The 17,856-nt window shown below is 37.7% G+C and overlaps 1 protein-coding gene across 1 annotated transcript in view; it reads right to left on the reverse strand.

Moving 5' to 3' along the window:
- LOC107556548 (VWFA and cache domain-containing protein 1-like) overlaps positions 1-14,627 on the reverse strand; it is an 80,039-nt gene extending 65,412 nt beyond the window's left edge. Inside the window, 1 exon segment of the mRNA XM_016239690.1 lies at positions 14,206-14,627. Within this exon segment, the coding sequence (XP_016095176.1) occupies positions 14,206-14,556 (351 nt within the window). The 5' untranslated portion in view covers positions 14,557-14,627.
- Between the last annotated feature and the right edge of the window lie 3,229 nt (positions 14,628-17,856).

A 17,856-nucleotide genomic window follows, 5' to 3' on the forward strand; every position in this document is an offset into this window, starting at 1 on the left:
AGTTTTCCCAAGTCTGTGCACGCAACAAGTGGGTGGGCAATAAGGGTGTAACGGTTCGCGGAAAAAAATCGAACCGCTAGGATCGCGGTTCAACTTAAATCTGTCAACGCATCTGTAACATGGTTTGCTATAAATAACACGTAAAACAAACATGGCTCAGCTAATATATGTTTCTGTTGATGGATGTGCATTCTGGCTTCCCAATACATTACAACAACAGCGATGAAAAAAAAAACGTGGACAAACCATTCACTCTTGTTCAATGCGAATGCCGTATGCTGGAATATGAGCATTTATTCCGTCATCACCCGGGTGCTGATAGGTGAGACCTGAACAGCATACGTTGATATCGGTGTTTAAGCTAAAATCATTTAAGCTTTGCCAGTTTAAACATTTAAGAGCCAGAGGATGCAAGCTTGCACGCGCAGTGAGAAGATTTGTGCGTGCGCTCATCTGAAGCATGCAAACCCGCGCCTCACAACGTGTGCAAATATTAAGCACTCTCTCTGAAGTATTGTGTTTAAATGGACAAATTCACACAAAAATTATGTCAAAATGCCCATCTTGGTAAGTATCCTATAGCAGACATAGCCAGCTAAACATACTGTATCAGTGCATTCGCTTAAAGAGACAGCACTTTCTAAATATTAATCAAACAGCAACAACAAAGAAATCACTCACTGCTCTTGATTGAATAGATTTTATAACTTTAATAAAGATTAATCTTTAATTTATACAGTCAAATATGCACTGCTGTTTTACATCTCATTACTTTATTCTATTTCTGTACCTAAAAACTAATGTTTGAAAAACTGAAAATCACTGTTTATTTTATTTGTATCTTTACTCTATTGTATTTATTTGTGCTGTTGCTTGTAGTTAGATAGATTATTCTTATTTTCTTTATTTTTATTTGACAGTATAGTTTTTGCCTAAAGATGGCACAAACCATACCGAAACCGTGACTCTAAAACTGTAATACAAACCGAACCGTGAGTAAGTTGAACCGTTCCACCCCTAGCGGGCAATATGCTAATGTTTCATGTTGACATCAATTCGTTTTAAAAATGACTCGTTTAAATGATTCAGATTCGACTCTTTCTTTTGAGAGAAAGAGAGTCTTTTAAAAATTCGAATTCAACGTTTTTGCATTCTACTGTGGAATTTTATTTTAAATTCGACAAATGTTCGGAATTAAAAAACATTTTAACAGCCATAGACTATTTTAACGATGTCTTTACTACCTTTCTGGGCCTTGAACATGTCAGTTGCTGTTTATGCAGGGTCAGAAAGCTCAGATTTCATCACAAATATCTTAATTTGTGTTACGAAGATTAACGAAGGTCTTATGGGTTTGGAACGACATGAGGGACAGAATTTTCATTTTTGGGAGAACTTTAATATGATGAACAGATTTATAAACATTGATCAACGCAACTGCACAGAAAACATCAAATATGGTAAATGGAAACTTAAACGTGCTTACTTGATGTGCTTTAACTACTCATCTAAGTTACATGAAATGTGACTGAATAAAGTACTGACTAAAGTAGTGCGTTCAAGAATCAAAACAGCTATTATCACTCTCAGTTGACATATCCGACACTCTGTTCAGTGACCGTATTCATGTTGCACACAAAACTGGAACACAACTGCTGAAAAATCACAAGGTCAAATCAGATTGCATATTATGCAACCTTCAAGAGTCAGGGTGTACAGATTTTAATCAGTCAGTTGGGAAACAAAATTTTGTTTTTAGATCTTCTGTTAGATAGTTCCTGGGTTTGTCAAAGTTTGCCAGGTTTGAGGAAGCAAATCAAGATAGATACTCAGTTTAAGGCACTTATTACCAAGTATACAAAAGAGTCCTTTTTAGTCCTGCTATTTCCAAAATGCTATGCTTTTGTTACTGGGATAAACTGTTTGACAACATACATTTGTCTTTCTTCTGTCCTGATGACCCCGAGACCCTTGTCATACAGTGGTGACAGAGCCAGGAGACAGGGTGGCAGTGGCTCATAGAGGGACTTTTGTAGGGCCGTCACTGAAGAATGCAGTCTCTTCCACAGGAACACTGACCGACACTACCTAGAATTACTGTACACATGTGCTCTGTTGTAAAACTTCAAGTTTCAAGAACAGACCAAACCCCGGGGAGCTCTAAAGGTGTATTTACATGAATATACAGCTCTGTACTTCATCGCTGAGGTGGGAAAAAAACAGCATAGTTCAGGATGAGTGAGTATTTTTGGTCTGTTTTCCTGAATGAAAATGAAAATTTTAAATGTATATTTGCCAAAACTAAACTTTTAGGAGTACGCTAGTACAAATTAGGACCTCAAAACGAATACACATGACCTAAAACCCCACAAAACTTTAATCCTGAATCCATAAAACTTCTAAATGAAAACCCAGTCCAAGGCCTAGAAGGGGAAGCACATTCCAATGTTTAGGAAGAATCACTCCAGTCTGGGATCACTGCTTATCTCTGGTTATTCTCGGATCAGTAAGACAGAGCAGGATCCTGCTGTTCGCTTCAGTCCAGAGGACAAAGGCTCTGTTGGCTGCCTGCCGGATGTGAACTCAGGGTGCGTAGTGAACACGCTCAGATGGACACAGGGGCTTGGTTACAGACAGCATCAGTAAAGGAGAAGGGACTCTGATACCCACAGACCTGCCAAAGTCTATTACACTCACACAAGCTACTATGCTACAAACCCTCACTTCAATATAAGTCTAAGATTCTGTTTATACTTGGCATTCATTTTGGGTGATCTGATCATAAGTGGACAGTGCTAAATACAAGTATAACTGGGGTACAAAATGTTTGTGATACAATCACTCAACATTTTCAGATAGTCAAAAATGTGACCACACTGCATTTGTAGTGTAAACACTTAACCCTGGTCTGTCCTAGACAACAGTGAACGACCGCCTACTCACCTGTCAATCATCCGCTGTGCTAAAACAGGAACTAAAAACTTACAATTTTTATTATCTACAATATTTTATACACAATATTAAAGAAAATAGCTGCATTACAACAGCTTTAGCCTATTGCTTTAACAGTTAGCAATCAGCATTTGCATTTAGAAGTATTAAAAAAATTAACATACCTCCATTCTAACCAATCCAACAAGTTGAAGGGCAGGCAGAATAAACTAAAAAACCCTAACAATGATGTAGTCCAACAAAAACAGTTAAGTTAAATATGGTGTCACAATGTGAGATTTTCACGGTATCAGAGCTGTAATCGGAAATAACATGGTTTTACTACATCATTCTGCCTTTAGCAAATCACTCCAGCATGTTTTAAATGTTACTGCAATATATTATTATAAGATTACATCTTTTTCTACTTTAGAATTTATGAAGTTATGCACAAAAAGTATGTTGTGAGTAGTTAGGATGCCTGTCTAGCAGGCAATTTCTCTCCATTTTAAGAAATTTAGCATTTTAAATATGTGTCAAACTGGCTTAATAGGCCTAAAACTTTGGTTGCGGGTGAATATTTGCTCAAAGTGGCAGTTACATGGTGAAACATTTGCCTACAAATGTAATAACTGCAAAAACAACTTGTGGGAAAAAAACCTGTACCTCAATTGCCATCAATTATTTCTTTAATACCTTAGTTTCAGTCAGGTTTGCATGCACATATTCATGGGAAATGGGTGAAGAAAAATAACACTCGCTTTGCATTCTCCTTAAATTCTCTGCCAGCAACAAGCATAGAGAACGAGACAGAAATGCATTTGAATCAGCAGTCTGGAAATGTCATCGATGCGGTTTCTGTCAGATTATACACCGTGACACCATTGCTAGCCTAAAGTTTGGCTGATCAAAGCCCTGGGTATTCATGGACAAATTTTTCCTCATGCAAATATGCATTTGTGCGCAAACTGGTAAACTCACTCTAAAGAAAAACATGATCCACAAAGTCTTGCAGCGAAGACAGTAAACACCCCGGGCAACCAAAGATATATTTGCTGTCAAATCATTGCTTACATTCCTTTGCAACTGCTCTCTAAATGATGACATTTCCATCGCGAAAGCTGCCAGGGTTAATTCAAATCATAAAAAAAATACCAACCCTCCCTTCCCCAAATCTAGCTAAATACAGGAATACGGCACTAGGTTTTGGCACCGTCCATAATGGTTCATGAAGTGAAGACATTGCAAACAAACAAACTCACCTAATCCTCTTTGAGGAACCCAAACAGAGACGAAGATCAGATGAAAGATTTGGCAAATCCTCACTTAAACACAGCTGAAGGCCTGATTCCGGTTTGCGGTGTAGTAACTAAATCAAGACATCACACTGAAATGAACAGATATTAACATTATCAGGTTGAAATCCGAAGCAGTCTCACACTGAAGGTAAATAATAGAAGATTACGCTGAATTAAATGTTCACAGATGTTGACAATGCATGATATGAATAGGCTGGCTAGCAATCACGTCAACATCATGGTTAACACTCAAATATCAACAATTTCCCCTTTTTTTGACCGGGTCTTTCAGTCTCTGTTTTCAATTTAGGTGAAGACAACAGGCCTAATTCTCAAGAACTAGTTTGCCTGTTCTTCACTGCCTGTTTAAAGAGACAGTTTAAAGTATTTAAAAAAAGTAAATAAAAAGGTAATTGCCAATATTGGAGACATTTCTTGGAGATCCATTTGTAATACTCCAGTATTAGATAACTGCGAACAGAAAATAACAGAAACCATAAACACAATGCCACATAAAGCCTTTCAACAGAGTAAACGTGCATGCAGAGCCCACTAAACATTACAATAAGTGCCTCCATCCAGACACCTGCATTCCCACAGTGCTCTGCTGCAAACTGCTCATTACACACAGTATTCCTTTCAGCAGATACCAGAGACTCAAAGCGCTGTCCCTAAGAATCCTGTAAAAGAGACGCTGGCACTGGACCAGTTCACACACACACACACACACACACAAACACGAGTGCCAAGCGGACTGCTGCCGGGCACGATTTGAGAAGTGCACATGCATACGTTGAGCACAAAAATATTCGCTTTCTCTCCCACAACCTTGCTCTCTTCTTTCTCTCACTCTCTCAGAGGCACAGGCACCTAGTAAATCAGGCAGTAAATTTGTCTCTACTGCTAAAGCAATCACAAGACAAGGGCAGTTTATCTGAGAGCACACTGCAACATCTCTATGGAGCCTCTAGGGAACATGAATCAATAAACAGAAGAATTACTTTGGAAATGTTCATAAACAGTCCACACACACACCCTAACAAATTCCATACACACAAACGTTAAGCAGCGACTGCGGTGTCATGGCCAATAAAAATTCTTTCTGATTCCCTTTTCTTGTTTACATATCACAGAGGGGAAATGTACAAACACCCAAGTTCATCTGCTGTGCTAACGCAGGTGTTGGGTTACCAGTCAGTCAGGGGAGATAAAATAACTGTCCTTGGCAAGCAGTGGCCCGGCTCGAGACAGTCATAGCAAAACACAGCTGCTGCTTGTTGCTCTAGCAGCTTTCCTCCTTTTCCTATCGCACATTCAAAGCAGGAACGCTCCTTTATGTCGGCCAATTAGTGGCCTCAGAGTCAAGGTTCTTTTTATCTTTTAAAGTACACACTACAAGACCGAGATTCAAAGTTCAGACAGTATCTGGGGTCATTTCCTGCTTCATCTTGGGTGGTGGAAGAGAGTGCCAATCTTTGAAATGAGTATATGAGATTAGAATTACCTGTACACTAACACCAGAAAAGACAACCGACTAGTCAACTGGGTCGACTTATGTATTTAGATATTTTTTTTCAACTTTGGATGGCTGAATGAATACAGAGCTTAGCACAACTTAGAGAGATTTTTAGTAAGAAATGTTGAGATGAAATTCTGGTAGATACCAATAAACTGATATTCATTTTGGTTTATTTATCAGGCCAGAAAACCAATAAATGAATATGAATATTGCAGTTATTTAAAAAAAAAATGAAAAATTCGAAAACAAATTGTTTTAAACACTACAAGTGAATATAGGAATCAAAATATAGGCTAATATCTATAAATAAAAAGCATGTATATCTTTCAGTCTTCATGGATATTCATAAAGACTTCATTCAGTCTGCTAGATTTATAATAACTTGAATGCAGTATTATTAAAATTAATTTTAAGAGCGCAAGAAAGCAAAGATAAACAATGTAAAAATCAGCAGAAATTAGCACAATAGCTATGTTTTCATCCACCTATTTTGATGCACATTTTGGAATAATCTTTTTTTTTTTTTTTTTTACGCTGGACTGAAACGCCATTAAGTCTAAAAAAACTTATGAGCACAATTGAGTAGGATCACCTTTTTATCCGATAAGAAAAAATGCGCATAAACTATGATGAAAACACATTTACTGAATAAAATCACCATGCGCATCAAAAAAGTCATGTGACTTTGCACGATGAGACGGGATAACTTGACTAACCAGCGGACTGATCTCATTGCACAGCATCTGAAATATTGTTTTGGTCGTTCTGAAATGCCTGAGCAATGTCTGTCATCAAAGTATGTCTGTATAATTATCTTACACGACTGCGTTCACAAACAGCAGGCATCCACCTCCGAAAGCATTAACTGTATTTATTGTGTTCTCATTCTGAGGCGTAAGTAATTTATCATATGAAAATTATTATATTCAGTGGCTTCTCCTACTTTTCTTAGTGATATTTAGTGCCAGTTTATAAGGAAGTGACGAATTTGTTCTCCGACTCGTTGGATGGAAACGTGCTTAATTTTTTATGCGATATTCCAGTTTTGCGCATAAGTTAAATTTGCATCTTTGGATGGAAACATCGCTAATGACAAATTGTAAGAATGATAATTTAATACCCAAAATGTGCTGATATGGATCAATTAAACGAAAAAATTAACAAAAAATTTAATAAATATTGACCTTTATAATAATAATAATACATTTTTATTAAAAATAATATATTATCATACTAGTGGTCCCAACATGGTAACGATATCATGCATCCCTAATTTTTGCGTGCTGACATTTAACCTGATGTTACGAGTCTTCAGCAAAACAGCTATGGTCAAGAACAAAAAGATAATAGAGACATGGTCCAACCATTTTATGCTGCCCATGAGCAAAAGGAAATGTGCATCAAGTACCACAAATTCCCACCTACCCTCTTATCTCAAAGGTTATCAGATAAAGGGGTTTGGATGGGACGCAAACTACTGACCCCTGTATTTATGAACCCAATTTAATCTCTAAATCAGTGAGTGACCCCCCTGACCAAACACAGTGGGCGCTCTCATCCTCCCTTCCTTAATCTCTAAACACATCCATCTTCAATCTGAGCTCCTTCCTCTGTGGTGGAGAATACAAGTTTTGCTTAAATTTCCTAGTATTTGCTTCCTGAAACTAATAAAAAAAGGTCTGGTCTGGTGTTGATTCTCAGATGCATATGAAGTAAAAGAATTGATGCCCAGAGTGTCTGTTATACTTATGTGAGCACTTCAATGCTGTGAACGGCTTAGAAAAATGGATGTTAATAGCAGGTGTGAATGGGATCAAAGAGTTCAGGATTAATGAAGTGGAGTACATTCATTCACTCACTCGCCCACTCATAGTGAATGGGTTTAGCTGCACAGACATAGTTCTCCTCACCCTGTCATTTCATGGTTGTTCTACTCCTCCCACACTGAAACATTCCTGCCTCAGACACTTCAATGCCCTATCAAACTGACTCTCTATATACATAATACATGAGGCTCTGGAAACTCTGGAAAGAAAATGTCAATTCAAAACACACACTCTAAACAATCAATAACAGCCCGAGAAAACTACTCCAAGATTACATCAACAGCCTTTAAAGTGAAGATAAATGCTGGAGGAAAAACTAAACAAACTGCGAGTTAAAACACTAATGGGTTTTTTAAAGAAATGCATCAACTAATAGTTTTATCGCTAACATAGGCTTTGTTCAGACAGGCAGAAGAAGAAAAAAATTGTTTTGTCTAACTCAAACTTATTTAGTTGTTGACGTCTAAACCAGGAGACATCTGTTTTTTTGTTTGTTTGTTTTTACAAACCCTATCCAATGTACATCAAAATGTGGTTTGAAGTCTGATTTAAATCTGAATTTAAGTCTAAATGGTCAGACTGGATTCAAAGTGATTTAGAATTTTCACTCAAATGCATTGAATATAAAAACGAAAATGTTATCTTAAAAACAAACAAATAAATAAAGCATAAAAAAAGATTTTTCACTTTCATGTCAATCCAAATCACTCAAGAATTGCGATTCATTTAATTATAAATATATATTTAACATTTAAATATCTGTTAACAATATTTGACAGCTACAGTATTACATGGTGTACTCTAATAGAATCATTTACATTTTGCTGTATTCCTGAAATCTTTTTTAGATTTAGTCATTTAGCAGACAGTTATAGGTAAAGCAACTTATCACCCATCTACATTTTCTTTCATTGTATGGAATAGAGTTGTCAGGACACTCCTTTTGTGTAGTCAATATCTCATTTTGTGTTTAATGGAAGCAAGAAAAAATATATACAGGTTTGGAAATGACATGTGGGTGAGTAAATGAATTATCCCTCTAAATTGCTCAACTATTGAATCACAATACGGCCAAATAACTAGTCCTTAATCGTCATCCAACTCTTCGATCCTATACATTTCTTTTAGAGACAAACAACAACATGAGGGTTATCAGGACGGTCTAGACCCTGGAGAGAGGGGGGCTGTCGGTTTGAAAAGAAGAGAAGCAGAAATGAAAAACAGTCTGACGTCAATGCAGTAAGGGCCCTTCTCATCTCTCACAGTGAATGTGAGGCCGTATCAGATGAGGGGGGAAGGAGATCACAGTTCTAAAAAACAAAGGTTGAAGAGAGAACAAGCACCAAGCCTCCCCGCATAGTCATCCAACAAACACCAACACAGACACACTTCTAAGAGCGCTGTGGGGCCCCTGGTCTCCCAACCCCATCCCCATCGGGATAGGGTAGGGTGTGTGAAGACCTCCCTATTGAAGACTCTATGATAAGGCCCGATGTCCCATCCCAGGTCGACCCTGTAGGAACTTACTGAAAGAAGCTTTTGAGCGCTGCACAAAGGCCAGTTCCCATGAAGCTTCTATTCTTCCCTACGTGTGTGTGAGAGAAAGAGCCCAAACTGATTAAATAAGGACAGTTAATTACAGCTCCTGGTTAATAAAGGCACTACAGAAGGCAGACTCTTCTCCAAAAGAAAGGGTGGGGGGTTTGCCTCTGGGAGATTGTGAATGAAAGACCTCCTCTCAAAAGCTTCCACACAGCAGACTTTCTAACTAGGTTGTTCAATAACAGGCGCATCCTAGCCGTGCAATGAGAAGCCCTCTTGGTGAAGTTTCGAGTGAATGAAAAATATGCCACAATGGCTTCGTTGAGGTTTACTTTACCATGGAGATACTCGCCGAAAGGACCGCCAGGGTGGCCTTTTTTTTCCCTCGCCGAAAGCACAATTAAAGCATACAAATGTTTTGCTGCGATGGACAGTGAGGAGCGCTCGCTTTAGATTGTTAACTCGAGTCTGGGAGTGGTTTCAACAGGATACTGAAAATCGGTGAGGGGACAAAAGTACAGGGACAATAGAATGAAACAAAGCAGAAAAGATATAGGGGGGGAAAGAGAGCAACAAGTGCACATGGAAACCGAAAGAGGGAATCTTCTGCTGCTGTCGTCACTATTTGAAATCAAACAGCTGGAAGAGGAGGACAGAAATTGCTTTTAACTCACTGACTGCTAATGCTGGGCAAAACCAATTTGGGAATCTAAGAAATTTGCATTAGACTATGAATTTTTGTGGGTGAGAGTGAGCAGTGAAGTCAAAAACCTAAACACATAAGCAACACACATAAAATTTAGTTGTTGTACTATAACTCTACAATTGTATTGATTTCATAACGAAGAAAGTAAAATGTCATGTGGTGCGACTCCAAAAGCTTAAAGATACATTCATATTTATGATATTTTATGAGTAATTAAACAAACCTTTTTTGAAAATAATTATTAGACTTGATTATGATGTGTTTATGCGGTTTAAGGTTAAAAAAACATTATTTTCCACATACTGTACATTATTGTTTCTCCTCTATGCCCCACCTTTCTGAAACGCGTAGATTTTTACAAAGCTCATCGGTCTGAAAAAGCGAGGTGTGCTCTGATTGGCCAGCTATAGTGCGTTGTGATTGGCCGAATGCCTCAAGCGTGTGACGGAAATGTTACGTCCCTTACCATATTGTGATGCCTGCAGCAATCACATGTGACAACCCCATGGGATGGACTCTGCTTCATCCACGGTGAAAGCCGATCCAGTGATCCACAGTGCAAATTTGAAGTATTTCCTCAGCGACCAGCACGGATCAGCTCTAGGCATGACGAAGCGATATCGTCCTCTTTTGGAAGGCCAACCAAAGTAGTTTCGCTTTCACAACGAAGCACACAGCGCCTTCACAACATGGCGGCGGCGGCGGCAACCATACTACAGCAAGAATAAAAGTTACGCCTTCTTTCTTTGCGTGAACATTTGGGCGGCGTTAATCAAATCTTCCCAGATAGTGACGTAGGTATGTGGGGGCGTGTTAGAACGAGCCGATTTAGGTAGTCGTGGCTGACTCTTAACTTTATAAAGAATATCTCTTTGGGTTTGAGACTTTAGTCTTTGCAACTTTACAGATCTTCTTTATGCACCAAGAGCTTGTAACACTCCAAAGAGAAAGGAAAAATTGAAATCGCATCATATGACCCCTTTAAAACCATATAAAACATGAATACAAAAAGTATATTTCTAAGAATTTGGCGCATGTGTTTTAACATGAATTTTTAAAAGATCTTTCCCCCCCTTTTTTCTTTATAGGTGACACTTCATTAACCCAAAACCATAAATATATGCTACTGTTCAAAAGTCTGGGGTCAGCAAGATTTTTCTTTTTTTTACAAAACGAATTAATAATTTATTGTGCATGGATACATTACATAGAAAGTGACAGTAAAGACATTTAGAATATTACAAATGATTATTTCAAATGAATGCAAACTTTCTATTCATCAATGATATTCTTATATTCAACAATATTTCACAATATTAATGTTTTACTGTCTTTTTTGATCAAATAAATTTAGGCTTCTTACAAACCCACTGCATCAATAATATGTCATATGTAACTGGTAATTAATTACTGATCAATAAAATTTGGATTTAATCAGAAAATTAGTCTATGACACCAATTTCAGCATAAGGCCAACAATAAGGAAAAATAAAAGAGCCAAACATTACTATTGTATTACTAATTTGTGTTTGTTTTTGGAAGATATACCATGCTAATGTCATGGTGTTTCAGATATTATGGTAATCCTACAGTATTCTTTGAAGAATCATGTTAATATACCATGTTAATACCAGAGAAATACCATTTGATAATCACTACACAATGCTACTGCCACAACACGTTTTTGTTTTGACAAGGTGGAGTCATCAAAATAATCTTCAACTAATTTCAAAGAAAACTAATTATACACAATCCACAGAACCTAATGGTAGGTTGCGGTTCTTCTGATCAAGACCAGTGGCTGTTTCTCTCAGACGAGCATGTGCACTTAAGCAGGAAGCAGTTCCAAAGGTCACAGTCACAGCATAGTGGACAGTCAACACAACAAATACTCCAGAGCTAATTAAGCATGACCGAAAAGACTTGCCCTCACGAGAAAACTCACAAACAACCTACTGTTACACACTCATCCACTGTAACTGAATTAGACCACAAGAACCTGTAGATTAGTGACCAGATCGGCAGTAAGGTGGAGGTGGCCTATCAGACTGGACTTCTTTGAAGGGGCCTCAGTGGCCATGAGCTGATGGATGGACTGTCGTTAACTGGATGGGTCATTTGCAATGGCTCTGTCTCAATGGACTATTTCATAAGAGATCATCCCACCCAGAGACTATGAAAAGAACTTCAAACCAGGCCTAATTCCCACTGATGAACCCAGCGCAAAGACTGCTTACAAGACCAGTCTGTGGAGCAAAAATCACTATATGATATGCAGATTATTATTATTATTATTTTGATACAATGAAAGTAAATGGAGTTCAATATTGTTCTGGATCCAATTGACTTTTATTGCATAGGCAAAAACTTCTAAAGGTTCTTCGTGACGTGCGTTCTTCTGAAGACAGACATACAGGTTTGGAATAATGAGGATGAGTAAATGGCAGAATTTTAAATTTTGCATATCCCTTTAAATTTCAAGAGCATCTAAAAGTTTTGGGATTTTCCTATAACAGCAGCACAATTTTTCAACTACAGTCATATCACAATGACAATCAGCTATTAGATTTTATACTGATTATGTTTATTGACGTGGGAAGATACTGAAAATAAGACATGACAAGCACCAGTGGACCAGCCGAGTCTGCATAATCAATCCTCTAGCCCATCTCTATTACTTTTTACACACACCGATTCCAAATTACCATCATGATTCAATTAGGAGACCTCAGTTAAAACAGCCTCAACTTAAACCACAGCTACCAGTCTGATGGACAAACAGAGGGAGCTCAGAGAAGCCTGAAGTGAAGTATTGCAAATAAAAAAGCAATTATACCTAAGACGAAATAACATTTACAACCCTCAGTACACTTAACTGGAGTATTTATGTGAGCAACCCATCTTAAGGAATTGATAGCTTAAATAACATAATTTATTTTTAATTATTTATTAAACAACACCTAAAATATATATTTTTTTATTAAACTGTGCTCAGTTGTAATGCATAATAGATAAATATTTGAATCAAAGCTAGGATGCAGGTGTAAAAGAGCTCGTAGACACATGAGGTCAGATATGTTTTTATGGGCACAGGAATATTTAAACTGGAAGCAGATAGTCTAGTTTGTGGGAAATGGCTCTAGCTAAATACATGGCTCAATGCAAGAGAAGACAAATTGATCTCAACAACAGATATTCAGTGGAGGTTGCCAATTTGTAAATGTGGCTGCATGAGTAATTCATTCATTTGATTTACAATCACTTATAAATACAAAGGGAGTTGGGAGAGAGAGAGAGGGAAAATAGTGTGTGTGAGACAGAGAGAGAGAAAGAGATGATTAACATCTGAGTGTGACAGAAAAAAGGAGGAGCTAGGACAGCAGTATAGTGTGGCACAGATGAAAAGCCATTTGGGTCTGGCCCCCTACTGCCCACCTCTGTGCGCGCGTTTACACCAACACATCACAGCGCCACAAACTAAATTTGCCATTTGTTGCGAAAACACACTTTTAATTGTAATCGTAATTCATGGGGATTGTCAAAGGAAGATGTTTCTGCTTTATAATATCCGTATATCGAGCTTGAAACTTTACGATGGAGGGTTAGCGCATAAAACATATAATTGGTGTGAAATTGGCATGAATTTCACACACACCACGGTGTATACATAATCTGCCTGATTCTGGTGGCGCCAAATCACTGTATTGTGCATTTAATGGTCTGTATTTACAAAAACACACGGTTAGATATTTCAAAATGATTTGCTTATAAAATGAACCAAATTACCCCCACATTAATATAGAAAGCTGCAGCTGTAAATGAGACATACACTTCTATTTTTAAAACTAGAAGAATTTTGTAAACTAATAACAAGTTGGGGAAATAAATGTAGCTAGGCTACACACTGTCTATTTATAAAATGCAGATATGTTCATACATTGACTGGAGAAACTAATAGACAACTGCAGATGTTTTTGATTCGGAAAATAATGACACGAAGAAAAGTAAGTTAAACAAATCTTTCAAATGCAGTTTTAAATCTGTGCATTCATATCACATGAATGCACTCAAGTGTGACTATCAATAAACGTGCAATTGTAAAGGCTGTCATTACCTGAACATGTTTTTAAAAGTTCAAATAACTCTGGAATGAACCGCTTTTATATTTTATAAACAATGCAAACTATGTAAAATAAGCACGAAGGTAAGAAATGCACACGGCAGTATACAGGAATTGCATCTATCCTAAATAACGTGCACTTTATTTCACACTTTATTCAAGATAAATAAAGCAAGCCAAACTCTCTTAAAACATTACAGATTATAAATGTAGAAAAGTGCATTAAAACCCCAAACTAAAGTTTGAGAAGTGTGTTTTATTACCTGCATGGTGAGAACACCCAGCTCCTGAGTAGACAGCTTCTTCATCTGCACTGCCAAAACTTGAGCCTCTTCCAGGATCGAGAACTCACTATCCGCACCACAAAATCCACCACAAACAACCAGCAACAGGGCGACTAGGCTCCACTTTGAAATCTCCAGGTTATTCCAGTGTGATCGGGAATGTTTGCTCCACGCCGCGAGAGAGAGTCGAGATCCTGTCCGCGCACGACGCGCCATTACGGCTCGATGCGCTCCTGCACGCCAATAGCGAAAAACTTCACCGATTACTTCCCAACTTTCCCTTTTCACTTCTCCCACTCTCCGAACTCCTGCGGGGTTGCTAAATTGCATCAAGGCATAGTTTTAAAAACCCAAATGATGGTAAAGAGGGCAGCATTAGTTTATTTGTCTGTTGGCGCTGGGTAAAGTGAGTGAGAGAGAGAGAGAGAGAGTGTGTGTGTGTGTGTGTGTGAGAGCCGGAGCATCACAATAGGAGTGAAAAGCAGGAGGCGCGCCATCCAAACACCGTCATGGATTCTGCAGAGCAGCTGGATTTGGATTTAACCCTGTAATGTTGAGACGGACTCCCTTGCTGTTTGGGGTCCCAGAGGCCCCTGTTTTGTTCGTTTGAAGTACTTTCAAAATTCAAAACCTATTTTGCCTTCAAATTTTCCTGTACTAAGTTCAAACTGAGTAGGCATATCTTATTAAGGTTTAACCCTGTTTAACACAAAGTAAACATGCACTTTTCAAAAAGATGATTTTTTTATGTTACTTTATTAAAGAAGATTGTAGAAGAGTAATGCCATTTGTGTTTGGGGTCAATCTGATATCAAGACCATCCTGTAGAAAAATAGAATGAACGATAAACTTAAAAAAATCAAATAAAACAATAGCTAAAAATTCAAATAAATGACTGAAAAATGTCTATTGCTACATTGTGTCAGTGAAGAAGGGGCAATATTTGGACCAACTAATTTTAAGAAATTTTACCTTTTTTTCTAATAAACACAGAACATCATTTGTTGAAATAGATTCTTAATCTAAATGGTTAGGGTTTACATGTAAAATCAAATCACCATAAAATACAAAAGTAGCTGTAAATAATACACAATATATCATAACACAAGAAACATTCTGCTAGAACACATTGTAAATAATGTTTGCAGTTAGCATTAGCAGAATATGGAATATTATAAAATTGTATCTAAATATCTAAATGAATTAATGAGTGAATAATGAATAATCTAAATGAATGAATGTTTATTATCTGACTCAGGCGTATATCAATCTGAGAACAGCATATTGAAATTAACATTTTTAAGACACTCAAACAGATGTAGAAAACTTTTATACTCAGTTTCATAAAATTAAAGTATCGACCAGATATTTAAAAATGAAGTATGCAAGTGAGCTATCAAAAGGGGTTTAAGGTTTTCCAGACCCAAAACAGCATGATATAGGCAAGATGTGGCCTATAGTTTGCTTAAGAATCTGCATGTTATTGCAAAATGTGCATGTTTTTCAAAAATGCAGTGCCTCAGCTATAGCAGGACAGGAGCATGACAGAATGTGTGGTTTGTGGGGGCAATACTGAGATGTATGCATGCCAACCTCAGAAAAGCACTGTCCTCCCAAATAAGTAAAATGGCAAATATGTCAGCTGAACAGTGTGGTAAGAGAGCCTATATTGAGAATGGTGAGGTGAACTCCAAGTGTAAGGGAATGAATGGTTTTGTGCTTTGAGTGATTTTCTGTGTAATGGACTTGTGAAACACTATATATTTTATGTAATTTAAAGCTAAGATGCATAATAATGTGGTCTGACCTGTGGTTGAGGTTGAGAACACATTCATTTTGGGCAACTGAAGATGCATTGGTTCTGCTGGATGAAAGCAGCCAGCAGGTTCCTTATTATGGTTTCTCTCAAAATAATGATAGGAATTATGTCCAAAACTTCAATTTGAATGTTTAAATGTATATGGATTCCTCTTTTGGACCTTAAACATAAACAAAAAATAAAGAAAGAAAGAAATACAAAATAAAAAACGGTAAAGTCAATCTCAACAAACATTTGGGTTAAAAACCGGGTATATGCTGCTGATGAATGAAATCCGCTGGGATGCTGCATCAGTGCCTTCTCTAGACAGGAGCTGGGTGGAGGATTAAGGGAGGAAGGGGGAAGAGGAGGAGTGATTGCGGGTGGGGGCAGCACACACTGCTTGATCCACAGCCAGAGGAGATGAAAGGAGCATCACCACAGCCCGCAGTTTCTCCTCCTGCTGCTGCCGATGCCTGCAGAGCACAGAAACTGGAATAGATGAGCTACACGCTTTGCATTTCGACTGTTTAATATGAAAATTTCATGACCGTAGCCAACATGGCTGAGAGTTTGGAATAATGTATCAGTACTGCATACATTGGAAATAAGTGGTATATTTACATGTCTTACATATGTTGTGTTAAATGTCTGTGCTAGTTTATCATCTTGCTAAGTCCATACACATGTGCACACCAGCCCAAGCTGTAATTTAGTATGTGTGGCCAGGGTTAGACCGAGGAACGTGCACAAGTACGGTATTTTTCTAGCCCCATTAAACAGCGGGAGAGATTCCAGTCTCATTAGCAGTAACAAAAAGCTGCGGCATAGTGGTCAGTATTTTTAAGCCGAAAATACAGGCTTTGGATCTTCATGCAATAGCAATGTGTCTGCAAAAACTTTATCTCTCTCTCTATTTTTTTTTTTTACAAGTTTAGTGTACGCTTTATTGGCATGGCATATTTTTTACATTCAAACTGCCATTCAAGCAAATGCATGTGCACACAAATATAATATTAAAATGATCCAAAACAACATACATAAAACTTAAAAACAATACTCAATCAGATCACATCAAGAAACATTAAAATCATTACATTCAAACCTTCATGTTCCCTTGCCTGCTATGTCATTTACCTGTAGCAAAATACATAATTACATAAGAATCATAGTGATTAGTAGTTAGTGGCTGAGAATTTGACTCAGTGGATTATTTCATTTACATAATTCTAATTAGTCTGCAGTTCCACAAAGCCACCTGGTCTGAAGTGATAAAAGGAGAGCAAGAACACGCATGATTTGCACACTACTGCTGCTCGTTGAATACAGTATGAAAGATTTGATAGAGTGGCACTAACAAAGGGAACTGTGCTCTAAATTAGTGGAAGCTCACAGATTTTAAAAGCTTGAGGAACTCTGTTTCTTAATTTAAACAAGTCTCTTGTTTTGGTTCTCACTGAGCAACAGAAGACAAAGAGAAAGAACGTGTTGGGTTGTTTTTAGTTCTACTCTGCACTAAGAACAGTTTAAACCAATGGACTGCACCATTAAAAGAAGGCCGACCCCCGACTTTTAAACTCTGACCCCACAAGGGGCCACATTCCTTTACATGACCTTTTCTTGACTAACAAAGGGAACTGTGCTCTAAATTAGTGGTTCTCCACAGATTTTAAAAGCTTGAGGAACTCTGTTTCTTAATTTAAACAAGTCTCTTGTTTTGGTTCTCACTGAGCAACAGAAGACAAAGAGAAAGAACGTGTTGGGTTGTTTTTAGTTCTACTCTGCACTAAGAACAGTTTAAACCAATGGACTGCACCATTAAAAGAAGGCCG

Source organism: Sinocyclocheilus grahami, unplaced genomic scaffold, assembly GCF_001515645.1.
Source record: "Sinocyclocheilus grahami isolate Dianchi unplaced genomic scaffold, SAMN03320097.WGS_v1.1 scaffold572.1, whole genome shotgun sequence".
Lineage (NCBI taxonomy): Eukaryota > Metazoa > Chordata > Actinopteri > Cypriniformes > Cyprinidae > Sinocyclocheilus > Sinocyclocheilus grahami.